Source organism: Equus quagga, chromosome 4, assembly GCF_021613505.1.
Source record: "Equus quagga isolate Etosha38 chromosome 4, UCLA_HA_Equagga_1.0, whole genome shotgun sequence".
Taxonomy (NCBI): domain Eukaryota; kingdom Metazoa; phylum Chordata; class Mammalia; order Perissodactyla; family Equidae; genus Equus; species Equus quagga.
Genome location: NC_060270.1, coordinates 109140204 through 109160730, shown reverse-complemented (window position 1 = coordinate 109160730; position 20527 = coordinate 109140204). Strand labels below are relative to the sequence as shown.

General features: G+C 39.2%; 1 protein-coding gene across 3 annotated transcripts in view; it reads left to right on the top strand.

Annotated features, from left to right (window-relative positions):
- LRP2 (LDL receptor related protein 2) overlaps positions 1 to 20527 on the top strand; it is a 198564-nt gene that overhangs the window by 155523 nt on the left and 22514 nt on the right. For all 3 annotated transcript variants that reach the window (XM_046659444.1, XM_046659443.1, XM_046659445.1), the window contains 11 exons: positions 416 to 612; positions 1329 to 1574; positions 2561 to 2689; positions 3672 to 3791; positions 4934 to 5050; positions 5782 to 5898; positions 6733 to 6870; positions 9303 to 9425; positions 13173 to 13301; positions 17928 to 18059; positions 19172 to 19303. In XM_046659444.1, the coding sequence (XP_046515400.1) occupies positions 416 to 612; positions 1329 to 1574; positions 2561 to 2689; positions 3672 to 3791; positions 4934 to 5050; positions 5782 to 5898; positions 6733 to 6870; positions 9303 to 9425; positions 13173 to 13301; positions 17928 to 18059; positions 19172 to 19303 (1580 nt within the window). The remainder of the gene's footprint in view (positions 1 to 415; positions 613 to 1328; positions 1575 to 2560; positions 2690 to 3671; positions 3792 to 4933; positions 5051 to 5781; positions 5899 to 6732; positions 6871 to 9302; positions 9426 to 13172; positions 13302 to 17927; positions 18060 to 19171; positions 19304 to 20527) is intronic.

The window sequence follows — 20527 nt, the reverse complement described above, 5'->3', positions numbered from 1 at the left end:
CATACACTTATCACATAGGCTCTCAACAAACATGAGTGTCCTCCGCTTCCCAGCTAATATGTGAGTGTTTCTTTTATATCACCTTAGCAGATAGTCCCAACCAATCTCTGCTTCCAGAACCACGGCTCCAAACACACACGCCACTGTTTGTTGTGGCAGGAATTTTATCATCACATTCAAAGCATTTTTTCAGCATGTATTTGGGTCTTAACAGACTTGTTCTGTCTCATCTATTAATGTTTTCTCTGAAAATACACCACAGGAACCAAGGTTAATTGATCCTCTTCTAGGGCCGTGAAAGAGCTCATGCATGTCATTACTTGGAGTTCGGTTTTGACATCTTTCCAGATGGCTGTTGCCTGCTTCTCTACCCGTAGTGCTTCGCTAAGAGAAGTGCTCTATTTTCTCTGTGCAGGTGTATTCCTATCTGGTGGAAATGTGATGGGCAGAGAGATTGCTCGGATGGCTCCGATGAACCCACCATTTGCCCACCGCGCTACTGCCGGTTAGGACAGTTCCAGTGCAAGGACGGCAACTGTACCAGCCCCCACTTCCTGTGCAATGCTCACGAAGACTGCCCTGATGGGTCTGATGAAGACCATATTCTTTGTGGTGTGTTGAATTGCTTTATGCCTTCTTTGCCCACCTCTATAGTTGATTGTGTACAATCATTATTTTGTGGGTATTTTCTGAATATCATAAACCAAAAACCCATCCAAAGTCCTAGGAGAAAACTCAGAATTCATCTTATATCTATTTTTATAAAGTATATTTTGAAATTCTAAGGTCTCTACAAGGCAAATGGTTGAGGTAAATCATAAGTTGTCTATATTGGTGGTTCTTTACCATATGTGATACATAGAACCCTCCTTGAGAGCTAACGCTGAGGGCAAAATGAGGGTTTCCCACCCTCATTTTAAATAAAGACTCTCTCTTGTAGCATTTACTTATTTTTCCACTTTTAAAAAGCTTCCCCTCCAAAAACCCTCCAAACTAAAAACAACATATCAACAACAGCAACAAACCAAAGTTTGGAAACTATTGTCCATTAGAAGAAAAGGGACAGGAGAAGGTGAATTTAGTAGGCCATCAGTGATTCAATTTTTATCCTCTAGTACTGCATGCAAGAAAAAGATATTTAAGAATTTAGGAGACAGTAATAGTCAAAGGAATAAGTGCCCATGTGCTAACTAGCCGATAAAAGTGCATTAGGACATAAATCCTCCAAAAAGAAATTACCATCGAGTTCTCCAGGATTGATTGGTGTAAATTAGGAGCTTCTGTTCCTGACAACTTCCAAGCTGATAACCAAATGACCCTGCTTGCAGAGCATCACCAGTGTGAGTCCAATGAATGGCAGTGTGCCAACAAACGTTGCATCCCAGAAGCCTGGCAGTGTGACTCAGAGAACGACTGTGAGGATAACTCAGATGAAGACAGTTCCCACTGTGCCAGGAGGATCTGCCAGCCAGGCTATTTTATGTGTGCCAATGGCCGCTGCATCCCTCAGAACTGGAAGTGTGATGTAGACAATGACTGTGGAGACTACTCAGATGAGCCCATCCAGGAATGCAGTAAGTTCCTGTGGGAGGAGCGTGGCCTCACCAGGAGCAGGAAACAAAAAGAAACTCTGTGTGGACTGAGAGAGGATGTGGAGTCCTCTGCTTCAGCCCCACGGGGTACTCCTTCTTGATTCTCCCTCCTAACTCTGGCACTGCAGGCAACATATAGCTATATGGCTTGTAGGTTGAACCAGACCCTTTTTCTGAAGTGGGTGATTCCTCCTCTTGATACACTGAATGTCTAACTGTCCAGAATATGCCAACAAGAACTTACATTTTGTATATCTAGTACTTTCTCATTTGAGCCTCAGAGAAACATTATCAGGTAGGGAAGGTGAGTGTTACCAATTCCCATTTTACAGATGAGAAAACTGAAGCTCACCTTAAGTGCATGGTCACATTTCTGTTTAGTGGCAGAGCGGATACTTCAACCCAGTTTTTTTTTTTACTTCAAACCTAGTCTCCCCCAGCACCCCCCACCCCAATTTTGTACTGCGACATGAGTGAGTGGTACTGATATAGTGAGAAAATTTAGGACTCTATTGGAGCCAGCCCAGTGATTGAGTGTTAAGTTCACATGCTACATTTTGGTGGCCCAGGGTTCACCAGTTTGGATCCTGATTGCAGACCTATGCACTGCTCATCAAGCCATGATGTGGCAGCATCTCACATAGAGAAACTGGAATGACCTGCAACTAGGATATACAACTGTGTGCTGGGGCTTTGGGGACAAAAGGAAAAAAAAAAAAGGAGGAGGCAATAGATGTTAGCTCAGGGCCAATCTTCCAGGAAAAGTACTTAGGACTCTATCTTTCTGCTCTTGGTGAACAGATCACACCTAAAACAGACACATGTTGCCAAAATCAATTTAGCTGGTGACAGGGTAGTTGTTACTCAGCACCACATGCTAAATATGACAATGGAAAGATGTCTTTTGGTGTCATTTCCTGGCAGGACTGAGACTTTAGTCCTGACTTTGCTACTTCCTCTCTTTTCAGTGAGCGCTGCCCATCGCTGTGACAACTATACGGAATTCAGCTGTAGAACGAACTACCGCTGCATCCCACAGTGGGCTGTGTGCAATGGTTTCAATGACTGCAGGGACAACAGTGATGAGCAAGGCTGTGGTAGGAGAGGTTGCAGGGGAGTTGGGAAGGGACAAGAAAACTTAAGTGTCAAGTGCCATTATTAGAGGATGAGAGTGGATTTGCATGTCATCTTTCTTTGTTTACCTCTGAAAAAGGGCCATCTATTGATTCTTCTAATACTATGCTATATTTTTATAGCATTTTACAGGTTATTGTGGGAGTTTAATTTATATCATCTTACCCAAAATCTCATCCCAAAGGATACTATAGTGGGGAAGACATTATTAAGATATTAGGAACGTGTAATTTCTCCCGAAGGTAGAATCCTTATTTACACTTGACAAGTTTAAATTGTTTGTCTGATCTTACAGATTGATAGAAATTGATAGGAGGAGTAGAGAAAAGATTTGGTGTCTGTTGCTAAAGAGAATATTTCAAAATCAGAATTTTTTTATTTGGAGATTTTCATATTCTGAATGTCTCTCTGAATTTCCATATCATCTATTGGACAGCTGTAGTCATTCTGGCAACTAGGAAAGAATTTATGGATAAAAGGCCAAACAAATTAATGGAATTTGTCAAGATTAGGCATACGCTAACTTGAAATCAAAACGTCTATGAATATGTGTGTTAGATTTAGTTGGGAGAGAGGTAAGGAAAATAATGTTATTTTAATAATAACACTGAATCTAATCAGCTAAAGACAATGTGTTGGAAATGTTGTATTCGCTGGTGGCATCACTTAACTTCCTTTCTATGCCTTTGTTGTGAATTACAAGCCAGATACCAATTCATTTTTTGAACAGTTTCTACAAAAGAGAGTGGGTCTAGTTTCAAGCATTAGGATAGGTTCAGGTTAGCAAAAAGAGGAATTTGGCAGTGAATAGTGCTGGCATTCCTCTTTCTGGGAGTTTTGAGAATATGGTAGCATAATTCTCAGACTGTCTCGCAAGGAAGCCAGTACTATTTTGGTATTTCTTGACCATTGGCTTCTGAAGTCTTTGCAATGACTACTCTGCAGAGGAGATGACGTGTAACCCTGTGGGAGATTTCCGCTGTAAAAATCACCGCTGCATCCCTCTTCGCTGGAAATGTGACGGGCACAATGACTGTGGAGATCACTCAGATGAGGAAGACTGTGGTGAGTTCAGGATTCTCTCATCCTTATGTGCTCCCAGAGCTGTGATGTCTGCTCTTTGTCCTTAGTTCAACTGTCTATGCCATTCATCCTCAAAGGGTACGGCGACAGCTACTTGACATCTTGCTTTCTGCTGACTGGTACATTTCTACTTTTTCTTTAACTAAAGACATAAGCATCTCCTTCTGAGATGTTTATAATCAAGCTTTGGGAGGAGGATGTTTGCCCAAGTATATCGTTTGTCTGTTGAATTTATTTACACCCAACTTCTTTTTCCAAAAAGAACTTGAGCTGACTTACAATAAAGGACAAATATAGTAAAATAAATAGAATAGAAGCAGAAAATCAGAACCAAGAGAAGTACAGAAAGGAAAGGTGCTAATCCAAAGACCCTGCTTTTTAAGCTCTTGCCCCAAAATGGCCTTAATAGCAGATGAAAGAGAACTTGTATTTTGGATTGTCATCCTTCCTGGAATAGCTGACTATTTTAAGAGGTCTAATGGTCAAATGACAGGTCAGGTTTTAGTTCTTCTCTCCCAGTGAAGGTGCTGACTACAAGGAATTGGACAGGGAGGTCTTGGAAAGACAGTCAAAGGTTAGATACTTAGTCCTGAATAATTGAGTGTATTTTGAAAACAACTTTAATGAGGCCTAGGCCTGAACATACATCATTGACTCATGACATATGTCAAATTCAGAGGGACTAAAAAGAAATACATTCTAACTTTAGTCAGCTTTTGGATGTAAAAAATGAGAGAATAGAAAATTGAGAGAATCAGGATGCTGATTACACCTGCCAATATCAATCACCTAAAAACTTCTTATACAAAAGGGCAATCCAATTGGCAGTTTATTGTTTATAAGAAAGTTTATGTTGAATCCTATAGGAGGTTATCTAGAGTTTCATGAAATCAAGTTATCTTGAGATTAAATCACCTTTGGACAAACCTCTTAATAAAGGCCATTCTTTACAGACTTAAAGTTGAGGTGGAAGGTCTATTTTTGGAGGATGGAGAGCCTGCCCAAGCAGATCTCTGGGATACAAGAGGGTGTTGGGTGCTGAGGGCACTTAAGATAACTCACAAGCCTGTCTCCTGTGTATGATTCCTGGTGCCCACTGATGGCCACGTGGCTTTCCTTTTCAGTCCCCCGAGAGTGCACAGAGAGTGAGTTTCGATGTGGTGATCAGAGCTGCATTCCCTCTCGACAGATCTGTGACCATTTTGATGACTGTGGGGACAACTCAGATGAGCGGGATTGCGGTAACTGTCGAAGTTTTTTGAGAGGCTTTCCATAGAGTCATGTACTAGGATCAGCATATTTGTACTTCAATTGAGTGTTTGTAAGGTTTTCTAGAGTAACGTGATTTTTGTGTAATTTGTTTAATATATAAACCATAGCATTAAACAGTACCTTCTGCTCTGTATTTTCTATGCTTTATCTTTAACTCATAGCAGTCTAGATCAATAGTAATAGTGGAAAATAGCAAGAGATTTTTAAAAAATCTCACTTGAACTTAAAGATTTCCTAGGAGCAGACTTTAATCTGCATTGCCCTTCAAAAGAAAGTAAAAACATTGCTCTTCCTACTATTCCCCAGAAAGTGGCCCTAGTAGCTCCCTGGTGTAGAGGTCACAGGATTAGAATAGTAATCATAAACTCCAAGTAATTTTTATAACTCTTGACTGATTAAGGGTTGGATCTGAGAAAAATCAGCAAACATTCAAAGTTGGGGGATTGAGATTTCTGAGGAAAAACTTAAGAGCTAAAGATTATTTAATAGTGGAGAAATAGGTACTTCCATCTCCATATCTTAACAGGGAAGGTGTGAATTTTGAGAGTTCATTTACTCGCTAACGACAAGTTGTGGGTTTGCTGTGAGCCAGTCACGGGGTGTGGATAGGAATGTGATGGAGTACTTACAACACTCCATGGAGCTAATGCCTGTCTGAGAATGGAAAGGCCTTCTGAGAATGCCAATCTTTTCTCTTCAGACATGAGAACCTGCCATCCTGGGTATTTTCAGTGTAATAGTGGACACTGCATGCCTGATCAGCTGAAATGCGATGGATTCGCCGACTGTTTTGATTCTTCTGATGAAGCCGCTTGTCGTAAGTTGCTAGATACCTGTGGCACTGTTTATCTGAACCACCTCCCCCATCAGCCACCACTTCTTCGATTAAAAGGCCATAGGTATTTTCTCTTCAGCATTCATTGATAATGACCAGTTCACCTGAGATTTGAGTCACCATGTCCATATATTTCACAATAGTCATTCAAGCACTTTTCGTTAACAATATTGTGCATAGAGAATATATTAAGTATATGGACTAACCAAAGTATTTGTATATTATCAGTTATTATGCAAATCATTAATTCGATAAAAACATTGTGGATAAAAGAAGGATATTTGAGCAATGAATAAAGGGATATGAAGAACTTGGATGGGATATTAGAACATACTGAATTTACAGCATTAGAAGTTTTCTGAATTGCATCATTGCATATGAAAAGTTATTTAAAAATGTAAAGACAACATGATCATTCACATTTTAATCTTTATGAATCACTCAATAAATATTAACTGTTGATGATTATCCATGGCAGATATCATTGATGATATGGTTGCCACATCTTAAAACCTGGTTTTAAAGAGACTATATAAATGGATGATGGGTAAAACCAGTGCTGATACAGCTGAAGAGTTGCACTTGCCTATAAAGAGGAAGTCCAGTGCTATCCACAGAATGACTCACGTCATTGAAAACTGAGCTTGGACCACTGTCTTAAGAAATATTCCATCGGAATTTCAGACAGTTTAATGCCACACTACATCTGAATGAATAAGGAAGAGCAGGCGATAGAGGAGAAATGGAAAGCTAGCTAGCTTTCCAAAACTAGTAACTTTTTCTAATAATTTGAATATGTTTTCTCCCCACCAACAGCCACTCGCTTTCCCAATGGTGCATACTGCCCGGCTACTGAATTTGAATGTAAAAATCATGTCTGTGTCCAGTTATCTTGGAAATGTGATGGGGACGACGACTGTGGTGATGGTTCTGATGAAGAACTTCATCTGTGCTGTAAGTGGGAGAGAAATAGAGTGAATGGGAATAGCATTGTCTGGCAAAATCTCAGTGTTTCTTATGTGGTGCATGTGATCCTGTAGGGCAGTTGTATACTTTTTGAGTACTGGACACATGATCTGCATGACTGTGATTTTACTTGGCCTTCTAGCTTAGTTCTTTCTTTGGAACATGAGAAAGTTGGGCAAACATCCATGGTTTTAAACATTTTATGGCCTTAGAAAACAATTTGTTCAAAAGAACTCTTATTTGGAAGTCCAACATGCATGCATAGAGGCAGATCTGTCGTGGTTGAAGTCTGACTAGGGTAGAGCTGTTGCACTTCTCCTGCTCCGGTCTACTTTCCGTGCTCCTCAAAGCACCTCCTCCAAACCCCTACAGCTTCTTAGAACACCTTTAGGAAATTTCAAGAGTAGTTAATCTATAAAGTCACTTCCCTTTACATTGTAATTCAAGGCCATCTAATTCCCTTCTGTCGTATGATGCATATTTATTTTTTTTAACCAGTGAATCTCAATTTGGGTATATATCAGAACCACTTGGGGAGAGGCGTTTCAAATCACATGCCCTAGCCCCACCCTAGGCTTAGACGTGATGAGCCAGAATCCCCAGGGATGGGACCTGGACAAACATATATTGGAAAAGCTCCTTAGCTTCAATTTAGTCTCCCGGTTGAGAACTACTGATTGGGGTTTGTTTCGATCCTGATCAAAGCCACATGCTTTGAGTCATAGGAGAGACACTAGGAAGTAGTTCTCAAAGTGTCATTGCTCTACTGGTTGAATCTGTATCACTTGAGAACTTGTTAGAAATGCAAATTCATGAGCCTACCCCAGACCTATCCAATCTGAATCTCTCGCAGTGGGGCCCAGAAATCTCTGTGTTAACAAGTCCTCCAAGTGGTCCTGATGCAAGCTAAAGGTTAAGAATTTTGTGTAAGTAAAAGCCCTCAACACAGGAGAAATCACCCCCAGAACCATCCCTGCTGGAGCTCTTGATTATCTCTCAGTCTGACTCAGCTGCAATTTGCTTCTGAAGTTCACGTCGCCTATTCCATTGTTTCTTAGATTCATCGCTACTCATTTTTAGCCTGGGGGTTTGACTCTAGAAAATACTGTATCAGAGTATTTTCTTCCTTTCAGAGAAGTTTAATTAGCGTACATTATATTTTCACAGTGGCATCCCAACCTTTTTCTTGCCACCTCTTTTCTTGTTAGGAACTAACCATGTTTTGTCTTGTTCTTAACTTGAGGCATCTTGAAAAATATCTTAAGCAAGTGTAACTTTCAAAGAAGTCCTCAGGAAGTTGCTTCCCTCTCTAAGACAAAGTGCCCATAGCTAATAAAATTAAACTTTGGAGAGGCAGAGACACAGCCACATTAGAAAGTGACCAACACGGTTTCATAATGTTGCACTTGCCTTTCACAGCAAATAATTCTTGCAGTAGTCCTATAAACAATACTTTGAACAACCAGCTCTTGGATCTAACTTTTTTACTCCAACCAACCTCATTACAAGTCTCTCCTCTTGCTCCCTGTGTGTGGTGCAAAGGCAGAAGGAAAATCAAACAGCTAAAGTTCTCCACGTGGAAGAAGAAAGAACACGTATGTGTGTTCAGTTTACCAAATTCATGGTACACGCATAGAGGACCAGGTCCCTGAACCAAACTAGTAAGGGAGCTGGGTTCTACCCTTGGGTTCCTTGCAGGTGCACAAGCATCAGCTAGAGATCTAACTCTGGACAACAGGTAAGTCAGGGTTTGATTGTGAGAAATCAACTTTAAATGTAAGAGGTGAGGGAATTCAGGAATGAAAGTCCATCATGGTGTAAAACCTTATGCTCTAGAGGTTTAGTGACAACTGCAGTCAGAGGGACAAACAATGGTCTTTTGGCTATTAGGATAAGAGTCCATGTGTGGTCCTGCCAGCTTCTCCAGCTTCATGATCCTCTCTAGCCTCATGGCCATCATTGTCCTCATTCCGTGGTCAGCCACAGAGACCTTTATTTGGGTCCAAATGCCTGCCATGTTCCCTCCTGACTCAGAATCTTCCCATGTGAAGCCTCTTTTGACCCCTCCTCCCCCAGATCTTCATCAGGCTCCCCCAGTAGATGCTTTCATAGCACATCTCCTTTGTGGCTCATATTACTGTTGTAACTGAATGGTTGATTTGTAAAGTCTGCCTCTCTGCTAGAATGAAAGTTCCCTGGGGACAAGGACTGTACCTTTCCTGTTCTGCATTGTACCTGGTGCCTAGCACAGTGCCGTGGTGTGTACTAGATACTCAAGATGTATTTGTGGATTGGTTAATCAAATGAGCAAATGAAAGGATGAATGAAGCAAGCCTAGCACTGGCTTGTGAGTGTTTTAGATATTGACACTTATGTTCTCCTCTTAACTTGTGCTTTTGTTTTTCCATCTTTCCTTTCAGTGAATGTTACCTGTGTATCACCAAACCGTTTCCGGTGTGACAACAATCGCTGTATTTATAGTCATGAGCTCTGTAACCAAATCGATGACTGTGGAGATGGAAGTGATGAGAAAAAGGAGAACTGTAAGCGAAAGTCAAAAGGGAGAAGGAAAAACTAAGGGCCCCAAATTGTTTGCTGTTTGCAAAATGGACCTCTGGGATTACAGTTTGTTCTATAGAGGCTCACACTGTACCTCTGGCTGCAGATCCCTGCTGACATAATTCTTTACAAGACTCTATAAACACACACATTGACTCAGATGCAACCCTTCCCTGCTTATTCCTATCTCACTTGAGCCAGATGTTGGCAGGTCCCTCCATTTTTAGTCTTGGTTTAAGCATTCAATAAGCTTTTCTTTCCTCTTTTCTCTTAAGAAAATGAAAACAAACACTACATACTGGTTGAGTCACTCTACAAATTAATGGTTTATTTATTTTCAAAGATGGGGTTTGGTCCCTCTTCAGCCTAGAGTTACTAATTGTTAACCTAGGGATGTCAACTTCTCAATGCCCAGATGAAAAGATCACACTAATTAAGGCAGCACTGGTGTTAGCAGAGCTTGTCTAATATCCGTTTTCAAAATGAACTTTCATTTCCCAGAAGAGAAAAATGATGGATTATTTTAAGATAGAAGTTTCAAACAGGCTGCATTTAATGTTTTAGATATTGAAAAATCTGTGCTTCTCCATTTTGAGAATGTTTTATAATCTGTCCATTGAAGGAGAGAGTTGATTAATTTTCTGGACAATTGAATTTACCCAGAAAGAGTCTGTTAGGAAAATTATTTTCCCTGACTCCAATTCCCTTTTTTTTCCCATAAGGATATTATCTGGGAAAATTTAGATAAATGTCTGAATCTTCTCTTTTCCATCTCTTGTATTGTTGTGGCCTTAGATTGCTCAAGGCCAACTCTCATCTCTGAGGGGGCTGTGTGTCAGGAGGTCTTTGACACTATTGCAGTGTTCACGTTTGTACCCCTCTCCCCTTCTTTTTGTCGGAGATGAAACTGTGGTTCATATAACATTGTTAATAGGTTTATTTGAGGCATAGCACAAAAGGATGAAAACCCAGAAATAAAGCCTCAAAAAAAAATTTGAGCAGGTTTCTCCTTCCCCTCCTCTCTTTCCATTTCCCCTGTTACTAATGCCATTTTTTTAAACACAATTTTCTTTAATTTAAAAAAGGGTAGGGTTCTGGCCCCATGGCGAGTGGTTAAGTTTGCGCACTCAGCTTCCACGGCCCAGGGTTTCACCAATTCGGTTCCTGGGCGCGGACATGGCATCGCTCATCAGGCCATGCTGAGGCTGTGTCCCACACAGCACAACCAGAAGGACCTACACCAGAATATACACCCGTGTGCTGGGGGACTTTGGGGAGAAGAAGAAAATTAAAAAAGAAGAAAATTGGCGATACATGTTAGCTGAGGTGCCAATCTTAAAAAAAAAAAATTTAGAAAAAGCTTGTATGTGCTTACACACACACACACGAAGGTGATACAGATAGACATAAAAAACTGATTTGAAATCTCACCACCTGGAGAAAATACTGCTAACATTTACATCCTTAAATCTTCATGTGTATGATATCAATTTAGGGATATATGTATATATGGAATCTATTATACATATTGCCTTGTAAACATATTTAAAAAAAATTTAAGTTGCATAGAATTGCATTTGTCATTTTTAATATTTTTAATACCCATTTTTTTGTTTTTGTATTTGTTTTTTTTATTGAGGTAGCACTGGTTTGTAACATTATATAAATTTCGGGTGTACGTCATTATATTTTGACTTCTGCATAGACTGCATCATGTTCACCACCAAAAGTCTAGTTGCCATCTGTTGCCATATACATGTGCGGTTTACCCCTTTTGCCCTCCCCCTGTCCCCTTCCCCTCTGGTAACCACTAGTCTGTTCTCTGCGTCTCTGTGTTTGTTTGTTTGTTTATCTTCCACATATGAGTGAAATCAGATGGCATTTGGCTTTCTCTGTCTGACTTACTTTGCTTAGCATAATACCGTCAAGGTCCGTCCATGTCGTCACAAATGTCAAGATTTCATCTTTTTTATGGAGCAAGACAATTGTAGCACATGGTCAAATCTGAGAGTGGAAAGAAGGGGTAGTACACTTTTATTCTTCCTGAGGAGCGGGATGTTAGTTAGAGAAAGCACTCCTAGCCATCACAATGGACAAACTGTAACATTTCAATGGCTTAAGACAGCAGAGGTTGATTTCTCCTTCACGTAAAGTTTGATCAAGGTCAGGCAGCCCTCCTCTGTCCTGTAATTATGCCATCTGGAACACGTAGTCTTCAAGGTTGCCGGGACAGGAGAAGAGAGAAATGGAGAAGGCACACAGGTTCTTAACTTCCTGGGCCTGGAAGTGACAGACGCTGCGCCAGGTGACAGTCCTTTGGTTGGAACTAGTCACATGGCCCCAATCTAACTGTAAGGGAGACTAGAAAACATAGTGAATACCAATTATTTCTACCACAATTTACCCTTGTGTCACTAAACATCTCCTTACACTTATCTTCCCATCCTTAGAAGACCCTTAACCCCTTCCCAAGGGACGTAACTAATAGTCCCATTCAGTAACTGAAATCTGGAACTCTGGATCATAGGCATTAGTCATGCCATCCGTTCCAGATGTGGTTCCTCTTGGTCTGGCGACCCATAAACTAATAGACTAGCTTTATTTATGCCCCCTGACCCCAGGAGACAGTGGTAGAACTGGGGAAGCATAATTCTCGTGGGGGAAGAAAGAATTAGAGACATTGCAATCACCAGTCTGTAGCAATTCTGAAATGCCACTGGGATAAGGTGACACAGGTTGTCCCAGGATAGTCCTGATTTATGTCCGTTGCCCTGGTGGCTTTATTAATAGTACTGCTTTCACTCTCAAAAGCATACTGACTGGTGGTTCATCATGCACCTTTGTCTCAACTGATTGTCAGTTACATTCAGGCTATCTAGAAAAATTGATGGGCAGTCATTTCATCCAAATAAGAGGTTTTACTGGGCCTTTGTGTCTCAAAGCCTTTTAAACTCACGACTCTTACTGTTTGGGATCTAAATGCAACTGGCTTTTTCCACGCTGCAAATTTATGGACTTTATTTTCTTTAATTTCTACTTGTAAATCAACCAGTTCTTCCCTGAGCTTATCTCTTTCTTATAGATCTTGCCAAACTCAGGTAAAGGCAAGCAATGCACACTTACTAACATTCTGTTTTCCAGTCTCTTTCCCTAGATTGGAAGTTCGGTAAGCAAGTGGTCTACTTTCCAATTTTTCCAAGCTTTGCCAGATGCTTTGCCATTACATAACACAGGTCTCTGTCTTTCCTGCCTCCAATAGCGCTTTCCTTATTACTTGCCTCCTCACTGTGAAACCAGTGCCAAATATTTTAGGTTTTCTTATGGAAGTACCCTACTTATATATTACCCAGGGTAATTAATATTAGCTGCCAACAAATTCCAAACTCTCAGCGATGTGATGTAACAGAGACTTATTTATCACTCATGTGAAGGCCAATGCAGCTTGCACAGCCGTCCTTCGTCTTGTAGCTCAGCCACCTGAACACATGGCTTCCAAGGTTGCCAAAGCAGGAAGGCACGTGGGTTTTTAATTGCTTCAGCCTGCGATATCACTTCCAACTCATAATGCATTGTACAGAACTAGTCACGTGGTCCCAACCTAACTGCAAGGGAGACTGGATAATGCAGGGAAACACAGGCTTATTTGGGAGAAATAAGTGTCTCTGCCACAGAGGGAAGCATCTTGTTTCACAGAAGAATAAGTTTGACTTTAACTTGTTCTTAAATTATAGGTGCAGATCCGACCCCTAGACCTTGTAAAGAAGATGAATTTAAGTGTAGCAATGGACATTGCATTTCACAGCACCTGGTGTGTGATGATTTTGATGACTGTGGTGACCATTTTGATGAAACAGGTTGCAGTAAGTAAATACTTTGTTCATACTTTGTTGTAGTGACTCAGATTTACCTAATGACAGCACGCAATAACATAACGTAGTTGATAATGACATATTTCTCTTTAATTTATTTTGTGCTCTGAAGTGCAGTCCAGCCCATAACTACCTGTTATTGAGCACTTATTCTATACCAGAAGTTGTGCTAAACACTACATAAGGTATCTCGTTTCATCCTTGTAATGATCCTATGAGTTAGGTATTCTTTCTCTCGCACGCATGCTCTCTCTTAAACACGTGAGGAAGCCGGCTTAGAGGTTAAATATATTGGCCATGTCTTTCTGCCATTAAGAGGTTGAGTCGGGATTTGAGCTCTCACCTACCTCGCTGCAGAGCACATCCCCTTCTCGGTTTACTAGGTGCCTCTTGGGACCTTAAAGCTATGTATTTTGTCTATTAGTCTGCACATTTTTTCATCTTAAGCAAAATGCAGTATCCTTGGCACTTAGGGGAAGAGCTTCTAAGGGATGGAAATGTCACAGTGGACCTTGGAAGGAGCATTTATTTTTATGTTTAAAGTAGAGGGGGGACTTTGTGTAGGAAAAGGATGATGAACATAACCAAGGGATGATTCTAGCTCAATTCTGTGATGGAAGTGTTGGAATGACATGCTAAAAATTCACACCTTTATAGTCCTTTATAGCTCCTATGAAATGTTTTCACATACGTTATCTAATTGTCACCCAGCTTAGCCCCAGTGGATCACTGTTATTATGCCTATCTTTATAATAATAAATCTTAGAGAGCTCAAGTAACTTGCTTGAGGTCACACAGAGTGGCAGAGGCAGAATTTGAACAGTCCTGTGACTCCAGGCTAGGAGGGCTGGCCTCTAGTTCCTCTGCCATGAGCTGTGCCACTTTGGGTGCCTACTGACGTCTTTAGCCCTCAGTCTCTTCACAGGAAAAAGGAGGGAGTTCTTCTACCTTGAGGAGCCTGTGACTTAGTCGCTTTAGTTAGCTCCATGTGCTTTCAACTTCTTGGGCTTTAATCACTTTTTTTCCGAGGCATCCCAGGGATTTCCCAGCAACTTTTCTCCTGTGGGTTACAAAGGAAGATGAATAACCAGCCATATTGAATTGATTTGCCATTTATTTCACACACTTTCTCAGCAAGGCTTGGAGTTTTTGACATAATAAAATGAGTTAATTAAATATTTAAAAAGCTTGAACATGACAGGATTTGCAAAACTGGATGGTGGATTTGGGTCCTGATGCCCAGAGACTAATATATGATTGGTTCCAGGTGTCTGGAGTGTTTCCAAGTTGGGCTTGGGTCAAACATTGGTTTGTCTTTTAGCTGCCCATGCCAATTAAAAGGCTTAAAATTGACTATAGTGCTTTTTAATTCAAATTACATTTAATTAAAAGCAGGGTTTATTTAAAGGAAACAAGTAGCACAGACATTAATTTAGGTATGGAAGCAGCATTTCTTTTCAGATATTCACATTTCAGATAAGTGGAAATGTGATATGGACTTCAGTCTTACTGCAGTGGGCTAATAATTTGGCCGAGACATAGAATTCTTACTTAAAATACCAATTCTTGGGTGCTGCTAACCCACTTGCCTTTCTTTTCTTTTCCTTTTCCTCCTTCTTCTTCTCCTTTTTCTTTTAAACAGGATCACTGATGTTGTTTGTTTTTTAAAAAAGTTTGCTTTTTAAAAAATATTTTAAAATCAGGAAAGGAAAGACATTAACTTTTTCTAGCAGCATTGAGGTATAAAGGAAAGAAGTTAACTTCAGATTGCAAATATGATTTATGTGATTATAAAGGTGATTGACTTGCTGTTTCTCTGGTAGTTCTTATTCTTTCTTCGTAAAATGAATATAAAGTGTCTCTTTTATAAATAGAGTATCTCTGGGTTGAGGGAATCTGATGTTATATGGATTAAAATGCTGATTGTTTTCAAACGAAAGAAGTCCTCAAATTTGAGGAAGAAGCTCATAATACTGTGTGGTTTCTGCTCTTGTTAAGGACTCTTGCTTTACAAGAGTACACCTCACTCAGCGGAGCACTTGGTCCAGAAATTTTTACCTCCTGGGACCTCTAATCATAGTATAGATTTTAGAGCTGGGAGGAGATTACAGAGCCTAACTATGCACATGAGACTCAGAGAGGTTATTTGACTGGCTCAAGGCTATTCAGGTTAATAAAAATAGTTCACATTTATTGAGTAATGATAGGAGACGTCATTACCAACCTTACAGAAAGTTAGAAGATGATAGAGAATGCTATGAGAAACTTTATGCCAACAAATTAGACACTTTAGGTGAAATAGTCAAATTTTTAGAAAGACAAAATGCTGAAACTGGCTCAAGAAGAAATAGAAAATCTTAATAGACTTATTTAGCAATATGTCCTTGTTAAGAGCTCAGACTAAACCTTTATTATAAGGCTTTTATGTATATGGATTTTTTTTTTTTAAAGATTGGCACCTGAGCTAACAACTCTTGCCAATCTTCTTTTTTTTTTCTTTCTGCTTTCTCTCCCTAAATCCCCTCAGTATATAGTTGTATATTTTAGTTGTGGGTCCTTCTAGTTGTGTTGCGTGGGACACCACCTCAACGTGGCCTGTTGAGTGGCGCCATGTCCGTGCCCAGGATCCGAACCAGCGAAACCCTGGGCCACCGTAGTGGAGCGCGCGAACTTAACCACTCGGCCATGGGGCCATATATGGCTTTGAAGTATGAACTGCAAGGGGAGCATTCCATTGAATGTCATTGTGCTTTATTTTGTGGTTATTTTTCTTTTTCGAAACTCAGTGTTTTTAGTCCATTCAAACTACATATACTTTTGTCATCATTGTACCCTAAGAGACCCTGAAAAGTGATTAAGTTTACCTCTTTGCCTACTGTAGAAAACAGATAGATATAAATATATTTTTATTTGAAAGAATTGAGCCAGGAGATACCACAGTCTCTTTAGCTAAAATATTCAGAAGGCTGTGACCAAGAGATATTTCATTTGAGAGATAGATGAAGCTTGAATTCCTTACAGAGATAACCACCACCCCCAACCCTACCCCCCTTATCACTCGCTATCTATGTTCATCTTTGTCAGCTTTCCTGTAAGACCTAGGTTTAGGGGTAGATGGAGACTCAGGATAAAAGAAGAAAACTGACAAGAATGACAAGAATGAAAGGCAGATGGTTTGGACAGATATTGGCAGAGACAAGAACTGGGGGCAATGATGAGCAAATGAAGTGTCTGGGTGGAGTCTGAGCTATTAAAAGTCTGCCCTGGAGCATCTGGACACCAGAACAACAGAGATAACAAGGGTCATTCATATGGGCTCTGCGAAAATAAACTATTGGTTGAATTATTTTTTTTACGAGAAAAGTTATAAAATCCAGGAAATATATTAATACTCAAAAGTAAAAATCACTTGAATCACATCACTAAGTGAAAACTAATCTTAAAGTTTGGTGTACTTCTGTTGTATTTTTTGCACATAAATGTGCAAAAATATTTCTTAATATTTAAAAAATTTTAAAGAAATATTCTATACTAAATAGTGTTACAATATTTTTTCTCCATTTTTACTGTAGATATTTCCCATGTTAAAGTATTGTTTGAGACCATGAATTTAATGATTACACAGCAATTAATTATGTAGATAATCATAACATTGATTCTAAGATACATATTTATTTTCACATTTTAACATCTCTGAAATCAGGACGCATCTTACAATTGATAACGTGTCGTATGTAAGTCCTAAAGTTTTTCTGTTTTAGTGTTACATAAAAATAGTACATCAGTGGCATCTTAGATTTGATAAAATACAGTATACCATAATTTATTTCCTATTGTTGAATGTACATTCAAGATGTTTCAAAAATTTTCTCATTATTAATAATGTTATACCTTAAACATAAATCATAACATATATTTTTTATTCTTTCTTGAGGAAAAATTTATTAACGCGGAATAACTGGGTAAAAGAGTATGAATATTTTTAAAGTCCTTGATACGTACTTGTTGCAAAATTCCTTTCCAGGTATGCCAGTTTATGGTTCTAATAGCAGTTGTATGACTTACGATTATACGTGGCCAACACTTGATTATATCTCTATCTCTATCTATCTATCCATCTCAGTTGGTCAGTGTCAGACAAATTATACTCTTCTTTAACTTTATAGTCTCCTCCTATTTGTTACTTTGTTCTAACCTGTATCACTGTCCTTTATGTACACACACACACACACACACACACATACACACACACACACAATAGGATTAGGATTAAAGATAGTGGAGCAGATGATGACAGCTATACAGAGCCTCTGGCTTCATAGTCCTGGAGTCCAGAATTGGATGTTCTGAGGGTGAGCCTGACAGTGCTGAGTAGAATGAGAAAATTGCCTCAAAGATCTAACATTACATACAGTTGTGTAAATGGCGTTCAGGCCATTACCAGATATCTGAATAGAGAGGCCCCTGATCCTCTACATAGGGTTATGGAAAGGGGTCATCTCAAGATTTCCTATAGTTGGCTGTGGGTATGTGTTCCTTCTGATACACCACCTGACTGTATTTTTGGCTGACTTGGTTTATACCTTTCATTTGTAATGCTGGAATTTTGTTTTTCAGATACAGGAAAAGAAAGATCATGTGCTGAGAATCTATGTGAACATAATTGTACCCAATTAAAGGAAGGAGGATTTATCTGCACCTGTAGACCTGGATTCAAAGCCAGTACTTTGGACAGAAACTCTTGTGATGGTAGAGTACATTTCCTCCAATTTCTGTTAGGAGAACCTTGTACTTTTTAGGTTCTCCACTCATTCGCTTTTATTAAACCACTGTTTAATTCTCTTAATGGGGCTAAACTCATGGTTCTAGTTCATTAAAATACTCAGGTACACCAATAATTTAATGTTAGAGGGTGATGATCAGTTCTGAATGAGGTTGTTAACTATACATTCCTGATGTCTATAACCAATGATGGCAAGTATCAAGATCTATTTTCCTCATTAAATTCTTGGGTCATGAAAAAAACCAAAACATTTGGATGCCAATTGCTTTTTTTCCATGCTCTGTTACCACTGCCTCCCAGAGCAATGGGCAGATAGCCCATCATCTGTAATGTCTGTGGAATTGATATGATTTATGAAGGTCTCGGTGCTGATGGCTGCTTATTGTATCAATGTGTGAGATGGAATTTTTTTTTTTAACAAACACGAGTCTAACTTTCTTCATCTGAAGCTAAACAACACATATTTATTACGCATCTACTTATGTCAGACGTAAGTGCGTTCTAAGGTATGGAGTCAGAAGGTATCTAATCAAGAGAGCAAGTGATAAGTATGCTTTTCAGTGTCTTTTATTATTTGAATTTACTGTTTCTAACTCATTATGTGCTATACTCGGATGACTGGAACAGTTCTTTTGGAAGCTGAAGCTTTAGAACTCAGTTGAAAAACCAGAGCAATGACTCCCATTCCTGAAGCTAGTTAGCAGAAGGGAATTGGTTTCAAACAACAACACAACAGCTGCTTCCTGAAAGGGGCAATCTTGTTCTGCTGTTGTACAGAGTCAAACTATTTCAGTGTAAACTCTGTCTTCATCGCTTACCAGCTTTGGGACTTAGGGTTTAATAGTAGTCCATACCTCATAGGATCTTTTTGGAAGAATAAATGAGGAAAAGACATGAAAAGCATGTGAAACAGTATCTGAAAGTTGGTAAGTGTTCCACAAATGTTGGTATCATTGCTTATTTTCATCTGCAATCTTCTCGGTCCTAATTGCTTATGAATGTGGATTTAAATAGAAGCAGGGTCTCTAAGGAATGGATGGAAGCAGATGTTGCATATTTGGTTTTATTTTGCCTACAGACATCAACGAATGTGAGCAATTTGGGGTTTGTCCCCAGAACTGCCACAATACCAAAGGAAGTTATGAATGTTCCTGTGCCCAAGGCTTCAAGTCTATGGGTGATGACTATGGAAAACGGTGCGCAGCTGATGGTATGATGGGTTCATGTCATGATTAATTGACTTTCGGAGAAATAAATGCTGAGGAGTACAATATACCAGAAAACAAACTTTAGACTCTCAGAGTCTTATTTTTAATTCACCAGTTACTTTTCTTTCAACACTCATCCAGTCTCCTCTTTCCCTTCCTCTGGTAGATTAAAACAATAACTACAATCCCCCAACAAATACATACGAATTAAAACAAGAGTTAGATGTTATAGAGCTTATTATTCTGGCCTTAGCCTCTTGTCCACCTTGGTAAAAACTTCAAAAAGTGGACAAGACGACACTCTCCAGAAGATTCAAACAAGAAAACTTGCCTATAGTTTGGTTGTCAATGGAAGGCAGTTGATGAATCCCTCTGGCTCCCACTGCACTGCCATCAAGGTGTGAGGCCCTCTAATCCAAGGTGGGCCACAAACAACAGTCACACTCAATTGGGCCAAATCAAAGATGCTGTTGACGTATCCCTTTATATCATTTATGGACTACTGATGACAGACAGAAAGAGCCTGGCTTATTCGTAACTTCAGTCATTAGCTCTACATTTTAAGTTAATGCCAGTATCTGAGAATCAGGCCTGATAGAAAGCAGTAGTTAGCATTAGATAGAAATGACAAAAGAGAAAGACTATAAATTAGAAGTCTTACAGTCCAAATTTCCAGAGGTCTAACCTAAAACCAGCATATCTCAGTTAAAATGTATAGGTCTTAATGATCTTACAGATTTGAATTTTAAGTTTGTATTAGAGTTTAAGGAACTTGATAAGAAAATAGCATTTTATTTTTCAAATTAAGAGTAAAAAAGCTGTTCAGTTTCTTCATACAAATTGGACTTTTAAAGCATACATTTGATTGGCATACTTAAATATTTTACTGTCCAAACATTTTTGACACTGAGTGAAAACTAGGGTAAAGGCATTTGAACAGTTGGCTTGGTGATTAAGCCGCAAATTAAAAATGGTTTAAATCTTTTAACTAAGATAACTGAAATAAATTAGAATATTCATATAAAACATAATGTCAAGATAGAAGAAATGTATAAAATGAACTTTCAAAAGCTACTTAAATTAGATTTGATTGACATTATGAAAGTAAGTTACATTTAAATAATTCTAGATAATGCATCCCAGGATGAGTCACCATTTACATAGCTGCTTTAAGTAAAAAAATTTTTAAAAAACCAAGAGCAAGCTGTTTTTTGTTATTAGCTAGA